We start from the raw sequence: 27,867 nt of genomic DNA, 5'->3' as shown, positions 1-27,867 counted from the left end.
TCTGCTCCAAGTTCTGCCAGCAAGTCTGGCTATGCCCACCATCTGTTTGAACCCCAGCACCAACACACACTTCCCATGCCCCGGTAGTGGGTCAGGTGGGACCACCACTAGAGCTGACTCCGGTGCTGCTCCCCAAATATGGTGACTACAGTGACATCTTTGAGAAAAAAGAATTCTGACACCCTACCACCACACCAGAGTTACAACTGCCCGATTTGAGCTGCAACCAGGGGACAACATGCCATTTGGCCGCAGCTACGCTATGTTGGAACCCGAGCTGGCTGCCATGCATTCCTATCTCCAGGAGATAGGCCAAAGACTTCTCCTGGGGCCCTGGGCTTATTCGTTAAGGAGAAAGATGGAACCTTGTGCCTATATGTGGATTACCAGGCCCTCAATTCAGTTACCATCATCCCAGAGCTACTGGACCATGTGCAGTTGGCCCAGGTATTCATGAAATTCAACCTACGTGGGGCCTACTGCCTTATTCAGATCCAAGCGGGGGATGAGTAGAAGACGGCTTTTCAAACCTGTTCTGGCTACTATGAATACCTGGTAATGCTGTTTGGCCTCACAAATGCACCTGAAACATTCCAGCACTTTGTGAATGAGGTCTTCCATGACATCCTGGATCAGGGCATGGATCAGTGTTCACGTTGCACTCCCCATAAATACCCAGCTCAAGCTGGGGAAGTTAATGATCCAACCAGTGGACCAAATTTGGTGATGAAGCCTGGTCACGTGCCACACACCAAGCATGTCCAGTTAGTCCTGGAATGGCTCCACCAGCATGGCCTATATGCAAAGCTGAAAAATGCAGCTTTGATCAGTGCTCTATGGAGTTCCTGGCCTCTCAAGAAGAAAGAGGTAGTTCAGACAGAGCTGCCCCCACAAAAACATCAAGGAGTTAAAACACTTCCTGGGGTTTGCTAACTTTTATAGGCATTTCATCTCTGGGCTTTCAAGTCAAAGAGCCCCCTTGACAACACTTCTCTGCAAGGGCACCACATTCACTTGGTCTCCGCCAGCCCAAGACTGTCTCAAGACAATCTTTACCAGTACCACAATCCTGGTCCATCCAGACCCAGCACGACCCTTCATCATTGAGACCGATACCTTCAGTATGGCAACTGGGGGCCATGCTGTCCCAAAGACATGGTCCCCAGGAGCACCTCCACTCTTAAACATGCTATTCACAGAAGCTCATGCTGGCCAAACAAAACAACGAAATCCTAGATAAAGAGCTCCTAGTCGTCAAAGTGGCTTTTGAAGAATGGCGCCACTGGAGAGTGTGCGGTACCCAGTACAGCTATACACTGATCATAAAAACTTAGGAGTATCTACGCTCAGAGAGCGTTTTGAAAGAGAGGCAGCTTCATGGGGCCCTATTCTTCACATGCTTTAATTTCACCATCATGTACCACCCGGGGCCCTACAAGACTGCTGATGCCTTGTCCTGAAAAGGGGAATATCTCACCAGCCAAGAGCCCCTTACATGAAGTCCCCATGGATTCTTAAGCCCCAGAATTTCCTGGATGCCATGATTCCCTAAGACCTAACATCACTGATCCACTCAGCTACAGGAAAGGAGCCCTTTTGCAATGAACTCGAGGCAACAAGCCAGGGGCAACACCAGGTACAGGATAGCTTGCACACCAAGACGCCACACTTGAATCTCCTTGGCACTCTACTATCCTCAAAGACACTGGGCAGCCATTACCCTAGACTTCATAGTTGAGCTCCCTGTGTCTAACAGGCCCACTGTGACCATGGTGAGGACTAATCAACTGACAAAAAATGGCCCACTTTGTCCCCATTGTGTACCTGCCCTCTGCAGAAGAGATGGCCCAGCTCTTGGTGACTCATGTCATCCATCTCCATGGACTCCCAGAGTGAGTCCCAACTGATCAGGATCCACAGTTTGTGTTGCAGTTTTGGTGTGAAACCTTACAATTGCTTGGGGTCTGCACTTCCACATCAACTGCTTATCACCCACAAACTGATGGTCAGTTGGAACAAGTGAATCAAGTGTTAGAACAATACTTGCATTGCCTCACAAACTTCCACAGGGATAATTGGTCAAGCCTCCTGACCCCTTTTGGAGTTTGCTTATATGTCTCCACCAGCAAGGCCAACTCTTCCTATGCAAACTGTGGTTTCCTCCCATCTCCACCCAGCCATACCTGTCAATTGTACCAATCCTACAGCTGCTGACTGGGTGCAACAGATCCATGAGGTGCAAGAGGAACTCTTGGTCTCTCTGGACCAGGCCAAGGAGATCTACAAGTGGTATGTCAGTGCCAGGAAGGCCCAGCATTCACCATTGGGCAAAAAGTGTGGTTCTCAGCCCAAAACCTCCATTCCAACTGGCCGTGTCCTAAACTGGATCAATACATCGGATCATGGTAATCAACCCAGTGACCATGAAGCTCCAATTATACAGGTCCCTCAGAGTACAGCCAGTGTTTCATATATCCCTGCTTAAAACTCTACATTGACAACAACTTCCCCCTCCAGTGCAGGTCCAAGGACATGATGAGTATGTGGTCAGAGATACTGGACTAAAAAATCAGACGCAACTCCCTCTGGTACCTCATAGACTGAGAGGGCTATGGCCCAGAAGAGTGGTCCTGGGAGCCTGCATCCCACATCCATATGCCCAACCTTGTGGCAGCTTTCCATGAGGTGAAACCTGGGTCCTGTGGGGGCAAGGGGTAAATGTAAGGCCACAAAGGTCTAGAATCTAGGCCTGTAGAGATAGTGGGCAGTTAACAGCTCCAGGCTACCACCCAGCAGCAGCTGTAATCAACCTGTGCTTCACTTCCCTTGACCCACTGTGGACCCAGACCATGGGAAGTTAAACCCAAGGTGAATTCCAGGAAGTGTCCAAGCAAAAGTGCAGATCTTCTGTAGCTGCCATTCCTGTTCTATGGACTATAACTCCTGGCTTGACTGTGGCTTGTTTTGGACTTCGCATCCTGATTTGGTTCTTCAATATCAACCCTGGCCTGGAACTGACTAGGAACTCCTCTGCTACGCCTAGTCTCAGGTTTGCTCCTGCTTTGCTCATTGGCCCTTACTGCCCTTGTTGGGATCCTGACAACACCTTCTTCTTTTCATAATCCACACAAACCTGTGCATCCCTCCTCACTCTCTGCCATCTCTGACAAGAAAGCATGGAGCCTACACAGCTCTGCACTATTGTCATGAATATTGCAAGCACAGGACATATGATCCTGCGGTATTTGCAGAGCCACAAGAGGAGCTGTGGGGACCATTACAATGTCATAGAGGCTAGATTGTTGTGGGATGTAGAAAGAAACAATTCAAGGTTGGAGGGGTGTTCATGGAGAAGCTGGAGATGGTGGAGCGCTGGTTCTGGGCCCAAGAAACAAGCACTGACTGGTGGCATTGCATTGTCATATAGGTTTGGGATGATGAGTAGTGGCTGCAGTACTTTTGGATGTGCAAGACCACATTTCCGGATCTGTGTGCTGAACTTACTCCACCCTTCTAGCGCAGGGACACCAAAATGAGATCTACGCTGACCTGCTGAGAAATGAATGGTGATCAAACTGTGGAAATTTGCAATGCCAGATTGCTAGTCAGTCAGGAATGAATTTGAAGTCAGGAAATCCAGCACAGGGGCTATTGTCATGCAAGTGTTCAGGGCTATTAATTGTCTCTTGCTACTCTGGGCAATATGCTGGACATAGTGGATGGTATTACAGCAATGGGGTTCCTGAACTGCAGTAGAGTGACAGATGCCATGAATATTCCTATGTTAGCACCAGACCACCTTGCCACAGAGTACGTCAACAGAAAGGGCTACTTTTCTATGGTAATGCAAGTGCTGGTGGATCACCAAGGACACTTTCCCTAGCTCAGTGTGGGCTGCTCAAGGAAGATGCAAGATGTGTGCATCTTTGTTCTTACAGAAAGCTGCAAGCAGGGTCTATCTTTCCCAACCAGTGCATTACCACTGAGAATGTTGAAATGCCAATAGTGAGCCTCAGATACCCAGCCTACTCCTTGCTTCCCTGGCTCATGATACATGAGCCACCTCGATAGCACCAAGGATTGCTTCAGCTACAGGCTCAGCAGGTGCACAATATGAGCTGAATATGCCTTTTGGTTGTTTGATTGTTTACTTACAAGATAGGACCTCAGTGAGAAAAATATCCCAATAGCCTACCTGGTCTTGTTCTTTTGCAGCCTGGTATGAATCTTATAGTGACTGCTGTGCATTTAGGAATAGAACATCTGTCATGCACCTATTAATATTGTCTCTGAATGATGTATGGGTTCTGTGACAAAGTGAAGTAATAGGAAATTGGTGGGTATCAGTCCTGCTCAGCACTATTCAGTTTATGTTGTGAACTAATAAAGATGAATTTTGCAGCAAAAAATAGCATTTTATTCTGTAACAGGAACTAGGCAATGGGAAAAACATTCAAAACTTAATAAATTAAGGGAACAGAACTAATGAAGGGGAAAGAACACTCCATTTTCAGGTACACATACATGCTTTCACAGGTTAGCATACGTGAAGCTGTGATTGTCCTTAGTGTCCTCTCCCCCAACCCAGGTGGAGTGGTAAGGGTAGTGCACCGACTCCTGATGCCACATAGAATGTTGGGGAGAGGGTGTAACAAGGTCCAGATATTTGTTTTTTATGGGCTGCAGAGGGAGATGAGCATGGGATTGTTGAACCTGCATGAAACTCCAATTATACAGCTTTTACCCAAGTCTGCAGAATCTGTTTCTGTCTGAGAAGTGCAAGCATCTCCTGCTGCATGTCCCTCTCCTTTTCCTATGTCTTTCTCCTCTTCACTCTATCCTTCTCCATGCTATCTGCAAGGATCATCCTCCAGGTCCTGGTCTTGTTCTCTGAGGCAGCACGGGCTTGCAGGATCTCCTGGAACACGTCATCCTGAGTCCTCTTCTTTCTCCTCATTATCTAGCTCAGGTGTGGAGGGGGAGACATAAGAACAGCCACATGGGGTCAGACCAAAGGTCCCTCAAGCCCGGTATCCTGTCCTCTGACAGTGGCTAATGGCAGGTGCCCCAAAGGGGATGCACAGACAAGTTATCATCAAGTGATCCATGCCCTGTCCCCCCAATCCCAGCTTCTAACAAACAGAGGATAGGGACACCGTTCCTGCCCATCCTAGCTAATAGCCATTGATGGACCTATCTCCCTTTTGAACCCTGTTATAGTACTGGCCTTCTCAACCCCCTCTGGCAAGGAATTCCAGAAGTTGGCAGTGCGTTGCATGACCCTGAAGTCCATAATAGCAGCGGCTGCTGATACAACACACATAGTCAGTGTGTTCACAATGGAAATTGAAACTTAAGTTACTGAACTCACTCACTTCCATACAGCACTAGCCATGGTGAATATGGCCCTTGGGGGAGGATGGGTTTGGAGAAATGACGGAGAGAGCTCGCTGGCATGATGATAACTATATAGGGCAATAGAACTGAATGCTGGCACTGTTTTCCACAGGCAGTGGTGATTTTTAGCTTATCTCACTCCTGAGGGTAACAGAGGCAGGGAAAGCACAGCTGCTCCGAGTAGACTTTACCAGTGGAAACTTAAGTGCCTGGGGACTTTAGGCACCCACAAGTTCAGGCAGCAGCTGAGCAGTGGTTTTATGGATGCCCGTGGTGCATAAATATTGTACATAAGTGACTAAAGTGGCAGGTAGGTGCCTAAGTTGCCCTTGTGAATATAGCTCTGAGTTACAAAATTGTATTAAAGATAAACAGAATTGTTGAGAGTACAAAGTACTTTTTTACATACATACACATATATAATAAAAACAGAGGGAGCGATTTCCCACCCATTTATTAAGGTTAATCCCTCAATGATGTGAATAGGATGATGGGGTGCAGAGGTTGCTCCTTATAGAAGGAAAATGGGATGAGGGATAGTTACCATGATCATTTATCCAGAGTCAGCTGTGTTAATGGAATAACAGCAGATTTGTTTACTTTGAGAAGGAATGGAAAAACACTTAAAAATAGATTTTTTTTTTTTAAATTAAAAGCTTAAATTTTGGAGAAAAGTGTGGAATACTCATGGGATCTATAATTCTCTTTCAAATGCTCTAAAACTGGGCAATTCCTTTGAAGAGAACATCAGGAGTCAAATGGAACTCTATCGATTTCAGTGGAGTAATACTAGGGAGGAGTGTAGTTTAAGCAGGGATTTCCCCAACCCCCCAGTATTGTGAACTAGTTACATGCTGTGTTGCCTGTTTAGTGATTGTTTGGAAATTTGAATTGAAATTGAAACGTTAATACACACTTTAAAAGCATATACAGTGTGTGATAAAATGTGTATCTGAAAAAGTAGAATAGATTTGAAAAGTAAACATAGACTAGCTTCCTTATACAGCTGTTGCTTTTTATGACAATGTCAGTGCATTCATTTCCGTGATGTTGGCCAACCTAATAATTTCAGATTATGATTTGTAGCAAAGTCTAAATGAGCTCTCCCTGACAGCTAGTGATGAATTAGGGGTTGGGGGGGGAAAGGCTTCTGGACCAGATTGTATTTACATTCACACCTAATCTACCTAAGTATCCAGCAAACAGAGCTGCTTTGCCCAAGTGATAGATTTTGGCTGGGGTTGTTACAAATCACTTGTGTGTGTGTGTGTGGGGGGTAATGAAATGTTGTTCTTACTGTATGAGTAAAGGGCAGTAGACATGTACTTAGCCTGTGCTGATTGAGGGCATCAAGAGAGAGGGTGGGGACAGGTGTTTTGCTTGATGGTCTGCCTGAGTCACAAGTTCTATTTGACCTGCCCCTCTCCACTGTTTAAAAACAGAGCTGATTAGGCTCCATAGATAGTCCTTTTTGTTTTGTTAAGTGACCGCTACAGCTGAAATCAGGTCTATGTGCTTAGACCTGCTGTGGGACAGTGTGTCTGTGGAAGAGATGGCCCAGCCTGCACTAGCAGCGAGGTTCCCCCACTGAGAGCGCAGCTGAAATCACTGAGAGCTGGGTGGAACCTCAAGAGACCAACTAGCAGAGGTGGCAGCAGAAGGTGACGGTGCAGGGCCACTGGCAACAGAGCGATGGCGTGAACGGTGGCACAACGAACAACCGTGGCCAGAGCGAACAGTGAGCAGCTGGAGGACCGAGCAAGGTGCCTCCTTGCCCCCCACTGGGGAGGTGAACTCATGTGAAAGCTCCTCTGCACACGGAGTCTCCACTGACCAAGGACAACACCGGTGGAGTGTTCATGAGGCTGTTAAGAATGCTGGAGACACAACACAGTTCATGCGAACACACACGGCTGTGGCATCATACTTTCTATTTAAGCAAGAGATACCACACACACTGGAGGCCAGCGTTAAGTGCGTTGTCACTTGTTCATCCTGAAGTTGGACACTGGTTCCGAACAAGACCAGCAAACGCTCACTGTCTTTCTGCAAGAAACTCGACTGACTGGCTAGACACATGTGGTGCAACAGTGGAAGACTCAACAGTTGAAAAAGTGAAGAACTCTGTCATAAATATAAAGGGAGGGGTAAACACCTTGAAAATCCCTCCTGGCCAGAGGGAAAACCCTTTCACCTGTAAAGGGTTAAGAAGCTAGGATAACCTGGCTGGCACCTGACCAATGAGGAGACAAGATACTTTCAAAAGCTGGAAGGGGGAAGAAACAAAGGCTCTCTGTCTGTGTGATGCTTTTTCTGGGGATGGAACAGGAATGGAGTCTTAAAACTTAGTAAGTAATCCAGCTAGATATGCGTTAGATTCTGATTTCTTTAAATGGCTGAGAAAATAAGCTGTACTGAATGGGATGTAGATTCCTGTTTTTGTATCTTTTTGTAACTTAGTGTGTTTTTGTAACTTAAGGTTTTGCCTAGAGGGATTCTCTGTTTTGAATCTGATTATTCTGTAAGGTATTTACCGTCCTGATGAGGTGATTCTTTTTACTTCTATTAAAATTCTTCTTTTAAGAATCTGAATGCTTTTTCATTGTTCTTAAGATCCAAGGGTTTGGGTCTGTGTTCACCTATGCAAATTGGTGAGGATTTTTATCAAACCTTCCCCAGGAAAGGGGGTGTAAGGTTTGGGAGGATTTTGGGGGGAAAGACATTTCCAAACGGGCTCTTTCCCAGTTATATACCTGTTAGACGTTTGGTGGTGGCAGCGATAAAGTCCAAGGGCAAAAGGTAAAATAGTTTGTACCTTGGGGAAGTTTTAACATAAGCTGGTAAAAGTAAGCTTAGGAGGTTTTCATGCAGGTCCCCACATCTGTACCCTAAAGTTCAGAGTGGGGAAGGAACCTTGACAAACTCTCTCACCACAATTTTTTTGCATACTTGGCTGATGAATGCACTGATGCAAATGGGTGTCAAATATTAAGTCATTGTGTACATTATCTTGATGTTCATGGTAGGCCAGTAGATGTATTTCTAGATGTTCAAGTTATAGAAGACACATCGGCTGCATCTGTGACAACCCACATCTTAGAAGAGTTAAATGCTTGTCAATTGGACCCCAAACAGATGGCTGCTTGTGCATTTGATGGAGCTGCAAACTTCTCTAGAAGAAATGGTGGGAGTACCAGCTTTGCTCAGAGAAAAGTGTAACCCTAATCTGTCCTATACACACTGCAGAGGCCATCTACTCCAACTAGCACTAGTATGAGCTGCAGACTCTTCAAAAGACATTAAAAAAGCTATAAATGTAATCATTAAATTCCTTTTTCAGTAAGAGTCCAAAAAGACTGAATATCTTGGAAAATATAGAAGGTACACTGGGGACTGAAGTTCAAATTAGTCCAACTTGGGAAAACCCTCTGGCTTTCTCATGAGCAATCCGTGGCTGTTGTCTTAAAATTACTCCAGCCATTATTACTGGCTTTGTGAAGTATCTACCAAGATGGGATGGATCTAAGTAGTGAGGCTGGTGAATTACTTTTGCTACTAGAATCATAGAATATCAGGGTTGGAAGGGACCTCAGGAGGTCATAGAGTCCAACCCCCTGCCATTCTCTCCTTTGTAAGTCTACTGTTGAAACCACTTGGGTCATTAAACAATGCCATCCAGGCATCTGCTACAATAATAGTAGATCTTTGTGCAGCAATAGAAGCTACATTTGGATCAATTAGAGTGCTATCCATTGAAAAAGTACTGGAAGAAGCAAAGACTTCAGTCCAGAAATTGAGTAATGAAGGCATTTATATTGAATCCTTAAGTGAAGAGGACAAGAAGTGTTTAAGACAACTGAAAAAGTACACAAACGTGCTTCTTAAAAATCTACAATAGCGACTTATAGATTCTACTCAACCTCTACGTAGCTTTTACAGATCCCTGTAACATGAGTGAAATCTAATTAAATGGTCATGAAACACTTTTTTCAGTTTTTACTATGGTGCCATAGAGCCACCTTCACCCTCATGGTCTCACCCCTCATCGTCCCTAACCCCTCTCTTACCCCTAAATTTGAACACTTCCTCCCCCATTTCAATTCCTGGGGAAAACACTGATTTAAGTAATTCAGGATGGGGAACATGTACATACTGTAAAAACTTTTTTTAAAAAAAGCCCAAAATGAGAAGAAGGTTTTATTCTTTTGACACTGAAATTTGACTTCCTATTTAGCCCTATTGTGAGCTGTGGTTCTTTGGCACAGTGCCTCTGTACTGAAAAAACTTACATGTGTGTTTAGTCATGTGAATACTTCTATTGGACCATATTCTTCAGTCTGTGGGAGGAGGGGATGTGTTGAGTGTGTAGGGGGTGCTCTGAGGATGGAAGGGGACATGGTGGAGATGAGCGCTCGTATGTCTGGTCCCTAACTAGCATAATTTAAAATTTTATGCCACTGTCAGAAATTAGAGTAGGACCCAGATCTTAGTGGCTGAATATGAGTGAACTCCAGTCAGCTCCTGCAGCTGCTACTGTCCACGAGGTTTGGGCACAGCTCTGACTGTGGAGAATTGGTGCCAGTGACTTCAGTGGGATTATACACATGCTTAAAGTCTTTGCAGTAGTGGGGCCTACAAGATTAAATATGCTTTAATAATGCAAGTCCTGAGTCTGATATTATATAGGTATATGAAATCAAATCTAGCTTTAACCTGTGTGGTGTTTTAGCATTCCTAATGTGCTAGATGGATAAACTTAGTTGATTCTTATAAGAAAACATCCATTTCACTAAAACATAGCCTGTGACTCAAGAAAAACACATGGACCTTCTCCCTTATTCATACTAGTCTGAGAGAAGCTGTGTTCTCAAATATGAAAACTGACATAGAAATTATTCTCTGCTAACATGGTTGTACCAGATGTTGCCACCCAATGTGGATGGGTTACAATTATATTTTAAAGAGATAACATAAGAATGGCCATACTGGGTCAGACCAAAGGTCCAACCAGCCCAGTATCCTGTGTACCGACAGTGACCAATGCCAGGTGCCCCAGAGGGAGTGAACAGAACAGGTAATCTAGTGATCTGTCTCTTGCCATCCATCTCCACACTCTGACAAACAGAGATTAGGGACACCATTCCTTACCCATCCTGACTAATACCCATTAATAGACTTAACCTCCATGAATTTATCCAGTTCTCTTTTAAACCCTGTTATAGTCCTAGCCTTCACAACCTCCTCAGGAACAAGGAGGTTGACTGTGTGAAGAACTTCCTTTTATTCGCAAAAAGAAAAGGAGTACTTGTGGCACCTTAGAGACTAACCAATTTATTTGAGCATGAGCTTTCGTGAGCTACAGCTGAAGTGAGCTCAAATAAATTGGTTAGTCTCTAAGGTGCCACAAGTACTCCTTTTCTTTTTGCAAATACAGACTAACACGGCTGTTACTCTGAAACCTTCCTTTTATTTGTTTTTGTTTTAAACCTGCTGCCCATTAATTTCATTTGGTGGCCCCTAGTTCTTATATTATGGAACAAGTAAATAACTTTTCCTTATCCACTTTCTTCACACCACTCATGATTTTATATACCTCTATCATATCCCCCCCCCCCCTTGTCTCCTTTTTTCCAAGCTGAAAATTCCTGGCCTCTTTAATCTCTCCTCATATTGGACCTGTTCCAAACCCCTAATCATTTTATTTGCCCTTTTCTGAACCTTTTCTAATGCCAGTATATCTTTTTTGAGATGAGGGGACCACATCTGTACGCAGTATTCAAGATGTGGGCATACCTTGGATTTATATAAGGGCAATAAGATATTCTCCATCTTATTCTCTATCCCTTTAATTAATCTTAACATCCTGTTTGCTTTTTTGACTGCCACTGCACACTGCGTGGACATCTTCAGAGAACTAGCCACGATGACCCCAAGATCTTTCTCCTGATTAGTTGTAGCTAAATTAGTCCATCATATTTTATGTACAATTGGGGTTATTTTTTCCAGGGTGCATTACTTTACATTTATCCACATGAAATTTCATTTGCCATTTTGTTGCCCAATCACTGAGTTTTGTGAGATCTTTTTGAAGTTCTTCACAGTCTGCTTTGGTCTTAACTATCTTGAGCAGTTTAGTATTATCTGCAAACTTTGCCACCTCACTGTTTACCCCTTTCTCTAGATCATTTATGAATAAGTTGAATAGGATTGGTCCTAGGACTGACCCTTGGGGAACATCACTAGTTACTCCTCTCCATTCTGAAAATTTACCATTTATTCCTACCCTTTGTTCCCTGTCTTTTAACCAGTTCTCAATCCATGAAAGGATCCTCCCTCTTATCCCATGACAACTTAATTTATGTAAGAGTCTTTGGTGAGGGACCTTGTCAAAGGCTTTCTGGAATTCTAAGTACACTATGTCCACTGGATCCACATGTTTGTTGACCCCCTCAAAGAACTGTAATAGATTCGTAAGACACGATCTCCCTTTACAGAAACGATGTTGACTTTTGTGCAACAATTTATGTTCTTCTATGTGTCTGACAATTTTATTCTTTACTATTGTTTCAACTAATTTGCTCGGTACTGACGTTAGACTTACCAGTCTGTAATTGCCGGGATCAGCTCTAGAGCCCTTTTTAAATATTGGCGTTACATTAGCTATCTTCCAGTCATTGGGTACAGTAGCTGATTTAAAGGACAAATTACAAACCATAGTTTAATAGTTCTGCAGTTTCACATCCGAGTCCTTTCAGAACTCTTGGGTGAATGCCATCTGGTCCCAGTGACTTGTTACTGTTAAGTTTCTCAATTAATTCCAAAACCACCTCTAGTGACACTTCAATCTGACAATTCCTCAGATTTGTCACCTACAAAGGACGGCTCAGGTTTGGGAATCTCCCTAACATCCTCAGCTGTGAAGACTGAAGCAAAGAATTCATTTAGTTTCTCCGCGATGACTTTGTCTTTTTAAGTGCTCCTTTTTGTATCTCGATCGTCCAGGGGCCCCACTGGTGGTTTAGCAGGCTTCCTGCTTCTGATGTACTTAAAAAACATTGTTACCTTTTTAGTTTTTGGTTAGCTCTTCTTCAAACTCCTTTTTGGCTTTTCTTATTACATTTTTACACTTAATTTGGCAGTGTTTATGCTCCTTTCTATTTACCTCACTAGGATTTGACTTCCACTTTTTAAAAGATGCCTTTTTATCTCTCACTGCTTCTTTTACATGGTTGTTAAGCCACGGTGGCTCTTTTAGTTTTTACTATTTTTTTTCAATTTGGGGTATACATTTAAGTTGAGCCTCTATTATGGTGTCTTTGAATAGTGTCCATGCAACTTTCAGGGATTTCACTCTAGTCACTGTACCTTTTAATTTCTGTTTAATTAACCTCCTCATTTTTGCATAGTTCCCCTTTCTGAAATTTAAATGCCACAGTGTTGGGCTGTTGAGGTGGTGTTCCCACCACAGGAATGTTAAATGTTGTTATATTATGGTCACTATTTCCAAGTGGTCCTGTTATAGTTACCTCTTGGACCAGATCCTGCGCTCCACTCAGGACTAGATCGAGAGTTGCCTCTCCCCTTGTGGGTTCCTGTACCAGCTGCTCTAAGAAGCACTTATGTAAAGTGTCAAGAAATTTTGTCTCTGCATTTATTTCTGAGGTGACATGTACCCAGTCAATATGGGGATAATTGAAATCCCCCACTATTACTGAGTTATTTATTTTGATAGCCTCTCTAATCTCCCTTAGCATTTCATTGTCACTATCACTGTCCTGGTCAGGTGGTTGATAATAGATCTCTACTGTTATATTCTTATTAGAGCATGGAATTACTATCCATAGAGATTCTATGGAACATGTGGATTCATTTAAGATTTGTATTTCATTTGATTCTACATTTTCTTTCACATAGTGCCACTTGTGCCCCCCCACCCCTGCACAACCTGTTCTGTCCTTCGGATATATTTTGTACCCTGGAATGATTGTGTCCCATTGATTTGTCCTCAATCCACCAGGTTTCTGTGATGCCTATTATATCAATATCCTCCTTTAACAGGAGGCACTCTAGTTCACCCATCTTATTATTTAGACTTCTAGCATTTGTGTACAATCACTTTAAAAACTTGTCACTGTCTGCCCTTTTCTGCTGTGTCTATGTGAATATTTCTCATCTGACCTGGCCCATACTTTTTCCTGACTAAAACCTAGAGAATCTCCAGCAATAGACTCTCCTCCTGTTAATTGTTCTTTCCTTCTCTATTAGCTAATCTACAATAATTTAAAAACCCCTAAATTATGAATCTTCCACAACTCCCTCAAGAGACTGTTCCACAGCCTAATGCAATCCACTTTCAAGAACCTTTTGCTGCTATTCAGTCTAAATATTCACTTTCTTAAACATATATTAAAAGAGGGGTTAGAAGTGAGACACCTGCCCAGGGACATCAGATCTAGGGAATGGTCTGTGGCTAAAGCACAGACAGCCCTGGGGAGATTCAGGTTCTACTTCTGTCTCTGCCGCATATTCTCTGGGTGACTTTAGGTTTATCTTCTCTGCGCCTTAGTCAGTTTCTCCATCTTTGGGTACATAATACATACTTCACAGGAATATTAAGGGGCCTGTCATTAATATTTGTAAAATGCTGGGCGATCTTAGTATAGAACATTTTATAAAGTTAAAGGAAAGATAATACAATATTTTATGTAGCAACTTGCAGTCAAACAATATTCCTAAGGAAAAAATAGCAAAGGAAAAGTGAGGAGGTTTAAGCCCCAAAGAAATAATTCAGTACTGCTTTAGTAGACTGAGATTTCTTCAGAGTAGGGGATTTGTTCCTGTAAAGAGTCAGATGTAGCTAGAGCCCCACTCCTGCAATCAGCTCTGTGGGAAAGGAGTTTTCCTGCACTGATCTGATTGTAAGATTGAGGCTTGAGTATGCACATTTTTCATAGACTAAAAACCTTGCCTATCATTACAAATTCAAAAATGGGCCTATTCTGATGGAAAATCCTACTCAAGAATGTGACTTGTTTCAAGCAAAACCCTGCCTCTTTCCTAGCGGGGCTGCTGTTGGCATCAGAAATTAGCGTCCTCCCCCATACGTTTCCAAATGTCAAAACCAGGCAGTTTGTTAAAGCTGGGAGAAGAGTGGTGGGCAACTTCTGAACCAATTTGCCAGACAAAACAAAGCCGGGGAGCGCGGCAGGGCTCTGGCACGCTGCAGATGATGACATAGGGGCAATGCAGAACACGCAGTGCTCTGGAGTAAAAACCCAGCTCGTTCTGCCCTAGGGAGGGGAAGAAATAAGTGGAAGTGGCTTTTCTTTGGGGGGGGGGGGAGAACAGGCTCAGCAGGGGCTGAAGCTCGTCCACCCCGGCTGGAAAGCCTGGACAAGCTCGGGGAGGGGAGGGGAGGGGAGGGGAGGGGGGGGGGCAGGGCGTGCTTCGCCAGCGGCGGCAGGCAGCGCCCGGCGCGGAGCCGCTCTCCGCCCTGGCAGCGCAGGCGGGGGGGAGGGAGGAGTGGCCTGGTTACGCATTGCGGCTGGAGAGAACCTGAGGCGGCCGGGAGAGGAGCTGCCGGCGCCGCTGCTGTCAGTGCGGTGGGGGCGGGAGCCAGGCTGGGCTGCAGAGGGAGCCGCTCGCTTCTCCGCAGCCAGAGCGCGCTCGCTGGGCTCGGGCGCCTCTCTGCCCGGGGGGCGCGGGACCCTCCCGGCGCGGCCGCGGTGCTACCTACTCAGCCAGGCACCTAAAATGGCTGGAGCGCGGAGGTGAGCGCGGCAGCCCCGCGCCCCGGCTCGGAGAGGCGGGCGGAACGAGCCTCTGTTTGCCGCCGCCGCCCCCCCGCGCTCCACGCCATGTCGGCGGGGCAGGACGAGAGCTCGGTGCGGGTCGCTGTCAGGTGAGGGCGCCGGGGTCGCTGCGCCGCGGCCGGGGGCCCGGGGGCGGGCAGGACCCCCGGGCAGCGCGGTGGTTGTGTGTGTGTGTGTGTGTGTGTGTGTGGTGGGGGGGGGGGCTCGCCGCGCCTGACGGGGGAGGGTCACAGGTGGACTTGGGACCTTCCGGCCTGGAGCGGTGCGGGCAGGTGGCTGCTGGTGTCCGGGGCGGCGTGAACCCAGCGCCCCGCGAGGCCTGGGGCAGGCCGCCGCCTGTCAAAGCTGGGGCCGGCTCTGGGGAGCCCCCCACGGGGGCACTCTTCTCTCCGCCCCACCCCACTCACTGACCACCCCGCAGCGGCGTGTGAAGCCGGCTTGGTGCGTTGGAGTGAATGGGGGTCCTGCTGAAAGCTCCTGCCTGAGACATCTGTGAAGGGAGTGAATACATGTTGAGCGTAGATTTCAAACATCGTGACTCTGAGCAGGGTTTCTATACAATAGAAGAACCAGGGGGTATTTTCCATACTGTATGCAATATCTTGAATGACGTTCCGGTGACTGCATGGTCATGAATATTCTGGACTGGACACACTACGGTCACGGTATCCGGGAGTAAAAAACAAGAGTATTCTACTCATGGAAAATTGCAACATCATTTTCCTGCATGAAATATTAATGAAGTATTTACAATAGAACAAGTGTATCAGCTTCTTTGATGTTAATCTCTCTAATTGAGTGTTTCCCAGGAATGGTTGAAAATTAAGAAAAAATCGTGTTCCTCTCACAAAATTTGAAACCACTGACTAATTCAGTAAGATTTAAACATCTGCATACAAACAATCTAATCCTGCAAACCCTTACTCATGAGTGCTTTCTACTAACATAACCTCTGCGACTTCAGTGGTGCTATTTGCATCAGTAATGCTTTCAGGATTAGACTCTAAAATTCTAGTATTTTAGGATGGCAAAGGCCTCAATCCTGGGAAGACCTGTGCAAGTCTTGAAGTTCATGTACTGTGAAAGTCCCATTGACTTTAATGAGACTATTCAGTGCATGAAGTTAAGTACCTACAGAAGTGTTTACAGGACTGGGACATAAATGATTTTAAAATGTCAGCTGATTCAAATGACTCAATTCTTTTATCAGAGATAAAAATCTGTCAGTGAAACTGGATTTTAGGGCTGTTCTAAGATTATTTTGTTGCTTCAAAAGATTCTATAGTAGTTCAATAATTGTTTCTTAAATTGTCTTAAGGTATCGGTTACTTCTTTCCTTCAAGCTTTTTGGGGGGAGGGATAGCTCAGTGGTTTGAGCATTGCCTGCTAAACCCAGGGTTGTGAGTTCAATCCTTGAGGGGGCCATTTAGGGATCTGGGGCAAAAATTGGGGATTGGTCCTGCTTTGAGCAGGGGGTTGGACTAGATGACCTCCTAAGGTCCCTTCCAACCCTGATATTCTATGATTCAAAATCTTTATGTAGTCCTTGTACAGGTGCTCTTTTAGTTTTGGACTATGCAAGCTGTCAGTTGGGTTTGAGTTATATGAAATAATTATACTGAATGATGAAATGAATTCTTCATTGTGTATTATGTTGGAGCTGGAGCATAATGTATAGGACTTTAAAAGCTCCATTTCTGTCACTGGATATTCAGATCCCTAATGTTCATTAGTTTGGACAAGGGCCAAATTGTAGGATGCAAAGGATGGATCCAAAGTATCCCAAGAGATGTAGAAGCAGCACTGTTACTGGGTGCTGATTGTAGATATATAGGTGGGGGCCATTGGATGACACTTTTATTAAATGCAGAGGCAAGCCCACAAACAATGAAATATGATGGATGCTGTACCAGTGTTTCTCAGACTTTATCGCACTGTGATCCCCTTCTGACAACCTAAATTACTATACGAGCCCAGGAAGGGGGATTTGGCGGAGGGGCCCAAAGCCAAGGCTCAAGGGCTTTAACCATGGGGGTGGGGGGCGAGTGGCTATAACCTGAGCCCCGCCACCCAGGGCTGAAGCTGAAGCCTGAGTCCTGCTGCCTAGGGATGAAGCCTTCAGCCCCGGACCCCAGGAAGTCTAATGCCAGCCCTGGCAACCCCATTAAAATGGGGTCATGACCCACTTGGGGTCCCGACCCACAGTTGGAGAACTGCTGCATCAGTTTTAAAATCAATATCTCAATTACAGTAGTGTTTTCTGTTAGGAGAAATTCTTCCTGTTAACTTGAGCAAATTGTCATTTGTTGAAATGCTTTGCTTGGAAAAGACTGAAAAGAGATATTCTATTCTGTAAGCAGGATGTTTCTATAAACAAAAGTAATTCAGAGGTGTAATCTTAAAAAACAGGATGTGTTGAAACAACTGCTTCACCTTTAAACAAAAATATTTCATATGTTGTTTTGAGAAGGTATTTTTCTGGTGCAGGATAGCAGATTTTTTATGTGTAGTTTTTGTAGCTAAGAGCTAAACAAAGCATTCTGGTACCAATGGATTTGTATTTGCAGACATTTGACAAATAGGATAGAAAAATATATGGTGAGCAGGCTAGTAAAAGTGAATTAAAAATAGGCAACTGAATTAAAGGCTTCTTTTGTGGCTCTGGGATCAATTTTAAATACTACGAAGTATATTCTCAAAATATAATCAGCAACCATCTTAATCCTCCAAATCTCAGTGCAGTTTGATAATGAGGGATTACACCCATCTTCCTTTCTACCTACATCCCTTGGAGGGTTAACTCTTCATGCACCAGATTTATCTCTCTGCTCTTAAGATTTCTAAGAGAAGCCATTCTGATCCAGGTTTTTTGAATGGACACAATACCAGTAACAATGTACAGAGCTTCATTTTAAGTTCTCATTTCAGTGTTTTGAAAGAAGAGTATTTCAGCTAATGACAGTACTTGCTCAATTTTGCAGGGACAGTGTGACTTCAATGGGTTTCAGTTGACTTTGAGGATCTGCATTGGTGCAGCAAATTGGAGAATTAGGGCCTTAATTAGTTTTATGAATGTTTCCGTGACTGCTTGCTTTGTCATGGTACCATATATATTCCTAAATGGGATGATAGCAAAGGTAAGGTCTTTAAAGGGCATATTTGCATTGAAGCTGGTGCAGAAAAGAACATGACTGGTACAGAGTAAACATCGGTATTCCCAAACTTTTGTACTGGTGACCCCGTTCACGTAGCAAGCCTCTGAGTGTGACCCCCTTTATAAATTAAAAAACACATTTTTATCTATTAAACACCATTATAAGTGCTGGACGAAAAGTGGAGTTTGAGGTGGAGGCTGAGAGCTCGCAATCCCCCCCCCCCCATGTAATAACCTCACAACCCCCTGAGGGGTCCCAACCCCAAGTTTGAGAACCCGTGCTCTATACTTTTTGGATGTAATGTAAAGTAAAATGTTTAGTAAACCGTTTTTCCAGACCTACTAATGAAATAAAGTGAAGTATAACATGCTGTAGTGTGATGGAAAATGATCTTTTCTTTCCAATTATCACCACCCTTAAGCTATTCTCTTGCACACTAATTGCTTCAGAGTTTTTTGCATAATTATTGGGTAGTGAATGATGTACCAGATATTCCAGTTTTAGTGAAGCATGAGACCTGCAAGTATTTTGGCAGATAATCTAATAACTAATGTTAAACTCTGCAATCCAGAAAAATTCTTTCACTATTGTCAGCCTCCACTGAAAGAGGCTGATTTACAATTTTGATGATTATGTGCAACTTTCACAAAGAGCTTTGCTTTTAGTCTGTGTGACCATGACTGTGTACAATTGTCAGACATGCTTGTTTTCCGTTAAAAATCAGAAAGTCCCCATTATAATCTAATCATATGACTATTTTTAAATGTAAAAACTACCTTTTTGTGACAGTGGAACTGCTATAGTGCATTTTTTGAATGCCCTTCTCATGTGTGAAAATTAATCTGCTTTGTTTTCTATGCAGAGTAAGCTATGAAATTCATAATGTTTTCATGATGGAAGAAAGATTTGCCCAATATGGATTTCTCAAAGAAAAAAAGAGGCACTGTGGTTATATATAACCAAATTACTGAAAACAAGCATTTAAGACAAATCTTAACTTAACTTTTTCTGTTTGGCCCCAAGTGCCATTGTTATCTAATCAAAGTGACATAGTGTATGGCAGTTACTAACTGGGTACCTAGTTTCATTCAGTTTCAGGAATGCTGCTGAAGCCTAGCTGACTAGGAGTGAACAAACAGATTATTTAGATAATATGCATATTTTGAACTGGTTCATTGGTGTACTATTGATTAACACTGTTACCAAGATAAAGTCATGTGTCTCTAACATCCTTTATAAGAATATTGGTCATTAATTTTTTTAAAATCTCTCTCTAACCTTCATTTTACAACAAAGTGCTTTTCCCACTTTTCCATAGGGTTCTCCCCCCCCCCTTTCTTTCTTTCGGAGGGAAGCATTTCATCCCAATATTTCTGTGCAGGGGATATGCCAAATGCTTTTAATGCTACTCCCTACCATTTTCTTTTCCTCCTGCTGTTGTTTTTACCCAGTATCCTTTTTCTTTTCCCTTCAGTTCACATCCAAATTCTCTTCTCCCTGCTAGATACCACCCCAGTCCATCACACCCACCCCCTCTTTTTTCCTCTTTCACCCACCCATCTAACTGTGTCTAGTATCTGTGGGGTTTACTGGGAGTAATTCCCCTCCCTGCCCCCCATTCTCGGTGGAGCTGCTCTCAGCCTCTCTTCTGGCAACTGTGCTCAGAGCAGGAAATGCAGAGAATTGTTTTTCATGGAGAAGAGGGAGTTAATTCCCTTTGGGTATGTCTAGACAGCAAAGAATAACCCGAGACTCTACAACCCTGCGGGGTGAGGGGGTCCCAGAGCTCAGGCTCCAGCCTGAGCTGGAAGTCTGCACAACAAGGAAACAACCCCACAGCCCACGCCTGAGTTGGCTGGCACAGGCCAGCGGTGGGTTTCTCTTTGCTGTGTAGATATACCCTTTGTGGCCCAGGAGCCTATTTCCATCACTATCAGCAAGGGGAAAAGCAAGTCACTTCCACAGAGAGTAGCAAGCAGCACGCTGTCTGGCCCCACTCATCCTTGACATGGAAGATAAAAAGAAACTAATAGAGGGGAGTGACCTAGTTAGACTGGGGCGGGGGGGGAGGTGCAGAGAAGGGGAAGCTGCAGTATATCAAGCGAGAGATTACTAAGGCACGGACAAGAACTTTTGTGGTAGGAATGAAAAGGGAGGACAGGATTTGGTGAGAGTTTAGAGATGGGGTAGGGAGAAGAGGAAAGATATCATGAGGTTGCAGGGAGAACAGAGGAGGTGAGACCAGTGATGGGGAAAAGAAGGGATTTGTATGATGTATACTGAATTTCTAATCATGGTAGGAAATCTAAGAGGAGGCATCAAAGGCGTACTGGGCAGAAATAGGAGGTTGGGAATTGATGGATAGGTTTGGGAGCTATTGCTGTAGAGAGGATAGTTGAAACCATGAGTATGATGAAGCCTCTTGGAGGAAGAGTGTAAACATGAAGAGGAGAGGGCTGGGAACAGCTGTGGGGATGGGGAAGGATGAAGACCCTCCCAAGGAAATGTGGCATAAGTGGTTGAAAAGGTTTGAAGAGAAACAAGAAGGCGTAGAACAAGCTTGAGCAGAAGAGTGTACTACTTTGAAACTGGCATTAAATTGAGGAAGATTTGCAGAGACAAAAGGACTTCAACTTGACCAGGAGGTGGTGATTAGTAACCCTGGTGACTTGAAACAAGAGAGCCAATTGAGTGAGGGATGGGAACTCTTGGTGGGTATCATCATTTTTGGTTTTTGATGATATCAGTAGGACCTTGGTCATTGGAGAAGTAGGTGGGGGAGAGGACTGAAGCTGTTGGAGAGGAGGGGGACTGCAGAGCTGATGGAAGTTTACTTGGCTGCTGGATTTTTCTGTGGCATTCAAAAGACCTGTAAGCCCTAATTCTTGCCTCTCCCCAACAAATATCAAATAAATTGGCTGAAGAGGAGAAAGATAACAGAAGAAAAAGAAATGCAGCTATATTTGTGGCAAGATGTGATTTGAAGCACTCTTGCTTGCAGCTGTTCTACTCCTGTCTTGTCCTACACTTGATATCAGTCAGCCCATTCATGTAGTAAAGAGAAGCATGTATATAAGGGGTTGCAAGATGGTAGCCTTTCAGCTGTACATTGTAAATTTACATAATCTCTTCAGGGACCTTGACTTCATACTCTGCCTATACAGCGCTGTAGCATGGTCTGTTGGTCTGCCGAGCTGCTGGGGGGTGCCAGGGAGCTACTGCCTTGCCGAAAGACCCTGGTCATACCTCTCTGTCAATGGGGAATTAGTGGAGGGAGGCGGGACATCACAGTTGGCATGACAACAGAGCACCGGCAAGAGTCCGTGGCATGCCCCTCAGGCAGGGGAGCGCCGGCCAGAGTCCTTAGCACTTTATCAGGGTTCTGCCACCTGAGGTAGGGTGGCAGGGGAAGGCAGGCCCACCCGACTCCACTGCGTTCCAGCCCAGGGCCCTGACAGTGGCAAGAGTAGAGGGTCCCGCCACTGGGTCAGTGGGGATCCATCTGCAACATGCTGACCGGACACCAACTCACCACACTGTCCAATTCCACCCCTGGGCTACTTCCTACCTGGTCTCTCAAGTGGTTCCCTTTGGTTCCTCCAACTCATTGGGGTATTCAGCTGCTGGTATCCCCGGTAGCTCCAGCTCAGCATCAGGCTTGGGTCGCTGCCTGGCTCCACCAGTTCCTCGGGGTACTTTGCAGCCGGCAGTTCTGGTTACCTGAGTCCCTCCTCTGGGTCAGGTTTCCCCTGGTCCAGGGCATCCCCTGGTTTGGCAGCAGGGTCCACAGGGAGTAGCCTGTGTCCATCTCCCTCACTGGGCTAAGGGCCTCGCCTTTTGTACTTCCTGTTCCACCCCTCCCCTTCCTGGGGGTGGAGTAAGCTTGGCCTGGCTCTGCCCACTCAGGTGCTGAGGGTGACTCCTCACTCTCTGGTTTGGAGGGAGACCACACAGGCACCCTACAAGCACCAAGCATACATGTACTGTGTAAACTGTCCTGCAAGGAGATAAACAATAGAAATGAACAGTACTGACTTTCTTTTTATCTGATAATCTTTATTAATTAGTGACATTCATATGTGGCTACAACCCACGATTTCTTAGCAAAAATTGCACCCACTGGTTGGCAGGAATGAAATTCAGTAGTCTCAATAAATATGCCTGTAGTATGTACATCTAAAGGCAGAAATATATCCACCAATGTCAAGTATCAGCAAGTACTACTTAGGGGAGGGAGGGGTGGGTGGGTGTGGGTGGGTGTGTGTGTGTGTAAAAAAGAAGAACCACACAATAAGAAAATATTGACTCATAACATTATTCATTCTTTTTCTTTTCTGTAAGCTCTGCTGTCTCTCCTTGCTTTCAAGAGGGAGTATTTAATATTGATTTTTTGCATCCAAGAGCTTATGCTATCATGAAAATACTTAAGTGTAAAAAACCTCCCCAAACATTATAATACACCCACCAACATATTTGCATTTTAGCACAAAAAATGCACACCACCATCTGCACCAAATTTAACAGTCATGTTTTACCCCATGAAAATTGATCATCCATTAGTTACATTGCTTGGGGCATGCGGAAATCTATCGTCATGCTTTGCTGTGAAATTAACATGAACTCGCTCTCGGACTGAGGGACAGGAAATAATAGTTTGACTTTTCTCCTTTTATGACTTCCGCAGCTAAAGTTGGATCATATTTTTTATTTGCATGTGATGCACACACTCAGCAGTGTCTGTTCCTTCGTTTCTCTTGAAGTGTATTTTTAGGGTGAGATTTTAAAGTTCCTAAGGGAGTTAGTGGAGTTGTGTGACCTAAGTGCCTTTGAATATCTCACCCTTCCTTAATACTGTTCTCTATATTTTTATTTTCTGAGGAATATTAGCATTTTTATTTATTGCTCCAAATACTACTTTACTAGTATACTGTCCACTTCAGACTTCGTTTCTGAATTTTTGCTTACCACCTGTAAATTGTTGAATAGCTAAACAGTAACTTCTGTTAAGAATTTGTGAAGCAAGTGTATTTGCATTCCTTTCCCCCATACCTCACCCTCTTTGCTTTTAGGATATTTTATCGTGACTGGGATGTCGCTACTCACCGGTCAGCAGTGCCTCCTTGTGGCTCCTCCGGGGAATTAGCTCTGCCACCTAGTCTGATACCCCTTCCTGCAGTTACTCTATCCATCAGTACTCGGTGGCCTCTCATGCACTAGAAGCAGCAGCCCTGTCCTCTTCATACCTTAGCCCTCCAGCTAAGTCATATGGAAGTTCTCCCCTCTTCTAGGGTATTGGAAGTACTTTGAGGCAAACTGTCCTAGATAGTCCATTCCCTGCTGCCTGGTCTGTGCTGCTCCCCTAGTGGCTGCTAGGGGAACCTCAGCCCGCTTGCTACACCAGGATCCAGTCCAGGGAACCTCAGCCCAGCAGTTCTGGGCTTTACTCTTCCAGCCCTCATTACCCCTTCTCTGGATTGTTTCCTACTCTCCCCTTACACCTTCCTCCATGTATCAGGGAGTGCAGGTTTCCTCCCCCAGCCTGACATCTTTCTCTCTTTATAGATCCTGCTCCTCTTGCCCCCCACTCACCCCTCTGCCACCCAGCTGGACTTCATTTGCAGTTAGGCCCTAGCACTCCCTTGGTTTCCTCCAGTGGCAGCCTAAGGTTCAATGACCTAATTTCCCTTCAGGCCTTGTGTGGGGTGGACACCCTGTCGCATTTATGTATAGCTGTTGCTATACATTCAGAGATGTTCACTGGTGTTCTGGCTTTTATATCAGGCTGCCCCAATAGTAAACAGGCATGACAGGAAAAGGTGAGCTGCTTTGGGTGCACTTTCATCAACTGCTGAAAAGGTTTAGTCTGTCTGTGCTGGCAGGGCTCTTGCAGCAGTGAATTCTTTCTTTGGTAGTACAGCACCTTTCTAAATACTTGGCAAAACCAGTATATAACAGACTAAGGAAATTATGAATGACTAAGCAAAATAAGAGACTGTCTCTGAATGGGAGAATAGATGAGTTCGGCTAAAAAACAAATGCAAACAATACTTAAACCAATAAACCCAGAACAGCAGTAACAACAGTATGACTTCTGCCATTCTTCTTCTGTGCCCTTCTCCTTTGCCATTCATCCAAAGTTCTGTTTTCAGACTTGGCTGATTAAAACTTTTCTAAATGTGTTGTTTTATAAAAGCTGTCAGGGATTCATAGGGCCCAATCTACTTCTCGTTACACCAATGAAATCCTACTGAAATCACTGCAGTTGCCCCAGCATGACTAAACGCAGAAGTGGGGCCTTAGCTTTCAAGCATGTTGCTATGGTGATGGCATTAAACAAGGGAACACTGTGTAAATGGAGGACTCTAGAGGGGTTTTTCACATGTGCAGCAGTTTGGTAAAGGGTGTGGAAGGGCTTTTTAACATAGTTTCCTAAAGGAGGCTTATGTGTTAGCCTGGGAATTTTTTAAAAGGGCATACAATATGTTTCAGAATTTTGCTTTTTTTAAAGTTCTGTAATTTATTAATGCTACTTAAAATTTAGCATCTGAAATGTTTCCCCGTCAAAGGCTGCCCATGCATGCAGTCTCAGAAGGCCATAAATGCTACCAAGTTGCTGCAGTTCTACTGTGTGGGTGGTGGGAACAGGTGTAGTCCACGGAAAAGCCACTGTGCTATGCAAATCGCTCTGTACTGCAGAGCTTGTTCTGTAATGCCTCTGCTGAAGCATAATCAGGGCTGGTGGTGAAGATTCAGGCCTTGTCTACAGTAAAGGGAAAAGTCGATCTAAGCTACGAAATTTGAGTTACACGAATAGCATAACTCAAATCATAACATAAGAATGGGCCTACTGGGTCAGATCAAAGGTCCATCTAGCTCAGTATTCTGTCTTCTGACAGTGGCCAGTGCCAGGTGCCCCAGAGGGAATGAACAGGTAATCATCAAGTGATCCATCCCATCGCTCATTCCTAGCTTCTGGCAAACTGAGGCTAGGGACGCCATTCCTGCCCATGCTGACGAATACCCATTGATGGACCTGTCCTCCATGAATTTATCTTGTGTTTTTTTTAACCCTGTAATGGTCTTGGCCTTCACAGCATCCTCTGGCAAGGAGTTGCACAGGTTGACTGTGCGTTGTGTGAAGAAATACTTCCTTTTATTTATCTTAAACCTGCTGCCTATTAATTTCATTTAGCGACCCCTAGTTCTTGTTTTATGAGAAGTAGTAAACAACACTTCCTTATCTACTTTCTCTATACCAGTCATGATTTTATAGACCTCAGTCATATCTCCCCTTAGCCGTCTCTTTTCCAAGCTGAAAAGTCCCAGTCTTATTAATCTCTTCTCATACGGAAGCCATTCCATACCCCTAATCATTTTTGTTGCCCTTTTCTGAACTTTTTCCAGTTCCAATATGTCTTTTTTGAGATGGGGCAACCACATCTGCACACAATATTCAAGATGTGGACATACCATGGATTTATATAGACGCAACAGGATATTTTCTGTCCTATTATCTATCCCTTTCTTAATTATTCCTAGCATTCTGTTAGCTTTTTTGACTGCCGCTGCACATTGAGTGGATGTTTTCAGAGAACTATCCACAATGACTTCAAGATATTTCTTGAGTGGTAACAGCTAATTTAGACCCCAACTATACATCTAAAACGATGGGATTATGTTTTCCAATGTGCATTACTTTGCATTTATCAACATTAAATTTCATCTGCCATTTTGTTGCCCAGTCACCCAGTTTTGAGAGATCCTTTTGTAGCTCTTCGCAGTTTGCCTCGGTCTTAGTCTTAACTATCTTCAGTAATTTTGTATGATCTTCAAATTTTGCCACCTCACTTTCCCTTTTTCCATATCATTTATGAATATGTTGAATAGGACTGGTCCCAGAACAGACCCGTGGGGGACACCACTATTTACCTCTCTCCATTCTGAAAACTGACCATTTATTCCTACCCTTTGTTTCCTATCCTTTAATCAGTTACGAATCTATGAGAGGATCTTCCCTCTTATCTCATGAAAACTTACTTTGCTTAAGAGCCTTTGGTGAGGGACCTTGTCAAAAGCTTTCTGAAAATCTGAGTACACTATGATCCACTGGATTCCCTTGGTCCCCATGCTTGTTGACCCCCTCAAAGAATTCTAGTAGATTGGTGAGGCATGTCTGTAAAGAGTTATATAAAGGAATATAATTAGTTTTCAAAAATGGATCAATTTATATTAAAAAGAATAGCGACTGTTATTAGTGGGATAAAATTAATAAACCCACCAGTCCTTAGGTTTCAGGTCATATGCTAAGCACAAGCAGGCTCAGAAATACATTTCCCCTATTGCATAACCTTTTTGTGTATACTTTAAGAGGTGATGGAAGTGGGACAAGCCCCTTTCTGTGAAGCACTGGATTCTGTCCAGTGGGTTGTCTGACTTTCTGAACCATTGGTCTGTTCTGGTATGGCAATTCTTATGTTTCTGTTCTTGAGGGAGAGGAATGGAGGGGGAGGAAGATGAAGTGGAAGAGAGTAGTAACATACTTTATTAGTTTCATTTCTTTAAAAAAAGAAAATATAGACATTGTGAATAAATCTCATTACCTTCATTGTAACCCAGTAGTTCTCAACCTTCCCCATGCTGGGACCCCCTTTTCATTTAGCAACAAGTAAGAGCAGCGTGATTGCTTCTCTTGAGACCTCTTTGTGACACCCCCAGCAGTTGTGACCCCAACCTCTGAAGCGGAGAACCTCTATTTTAGAACTTTGTTACAGGCTGTCTGCAGATTCAGGCAGGCATCACTGAATCAATTTATGCTCAGTTCACATATTTTTGGTTATTCCTACAACCATAAGGGCTAGAAACTTAATTTTTTTTTTAAAAGAAGGGATAAGAAAGTGAGGGAAGGGTGAGGGTAGTTACATGTCCCCAGCTAAGGGCTCCTGTTGCAACCCTTGTCTTCAACAGTGTGCCCTTGTTGCCAAGAAGGCCAGTGGCATTTTGGGGTGTATAAGTAGGGGCATAGCGAGCAGATCGAGGGACGTGATCGTCCCCCTCTATTCGACATTGTTGAGGCCTCATCTGGAGTACTGTGTCCAGTTTTGGGCCCCACAGTACAAGAAGGATGTGGATAAATTGGAGAGAGTCCAGCGAAGGGCAACAAAAATGATTAGGGGTCTGGAACACATGACTTATGAGGAGAGGCTAAGGGAACTGGGATTGTTTAGTCTATGGAAGAGAAGAATGAGGGGGGATTTGATAGCTGCTTTTAACTCCCTGAAAGGTGGTTCCAAAGAGGATGGATCTAGACTATTCTTAGTGATAGCAGATGACAGAACGAGGAGTAATGGTCTCAAGTTGCAGTGGGGGAGATTTAGGTTGGATATTAGGAAAAACTTTTTCACTAGGAGGGTGGTGAAACTCTGGAATGCGTTACCTAGGGAGGTGGTGGAATCCCTTTCCTCGGAAGTTTTTAAGGTCAGGCTTGACAAAGCCCTGGCTGGGAT

The 27,867-nt window shown here is 44.3% G+C and overlaps 1 protein-coding gene across 11 annotated transcripts in view; it reads left to right on the top strand.

The window, feature by feature from the left end:
* Nucleotides 1–14,939: 14,939 nt before the first annotated feature.
* The window catches only part of KIF21A (kinesin family member 21A), a 173,747-nt gene continuing 160,819 nt past the window's right edge, over nt 14,940–27,867 (top strand). For all 11 annotated transcript variants that reach the window (XM_073328412.2, XM_073328411.2, XM_073328416.2 and 8 more), the window contains exon 1: nt 14,940–15,298. In XM_073328412.2, coding sequence (XP_073184513.1) covers nt 15,255–15,298 — 44 coding nt within the window. In that variant the 5' untranslated portion in view covers nt 14,940–15,254. The remainder of the gene's footprint in view (nt 15,299–27,867) is intronic.

Source organism: Lepidochelys kempii, chromosome 1, assembly GCF_965140285.1.
Source record: "Lepidochelys kempii isolate rLepKem1 chromosome 1, rLepKem1.hap1, whole genome shotgun sequence".
Lineage (NCBI taxonomy): Eukaryota > Metazoa > Chordata > Testudines > Cheloniidae > Lepidochelys > Lepidochelys kempii.
This window is presented reverse-complemented; position numbering and strand designations above follow the sequence as displayed.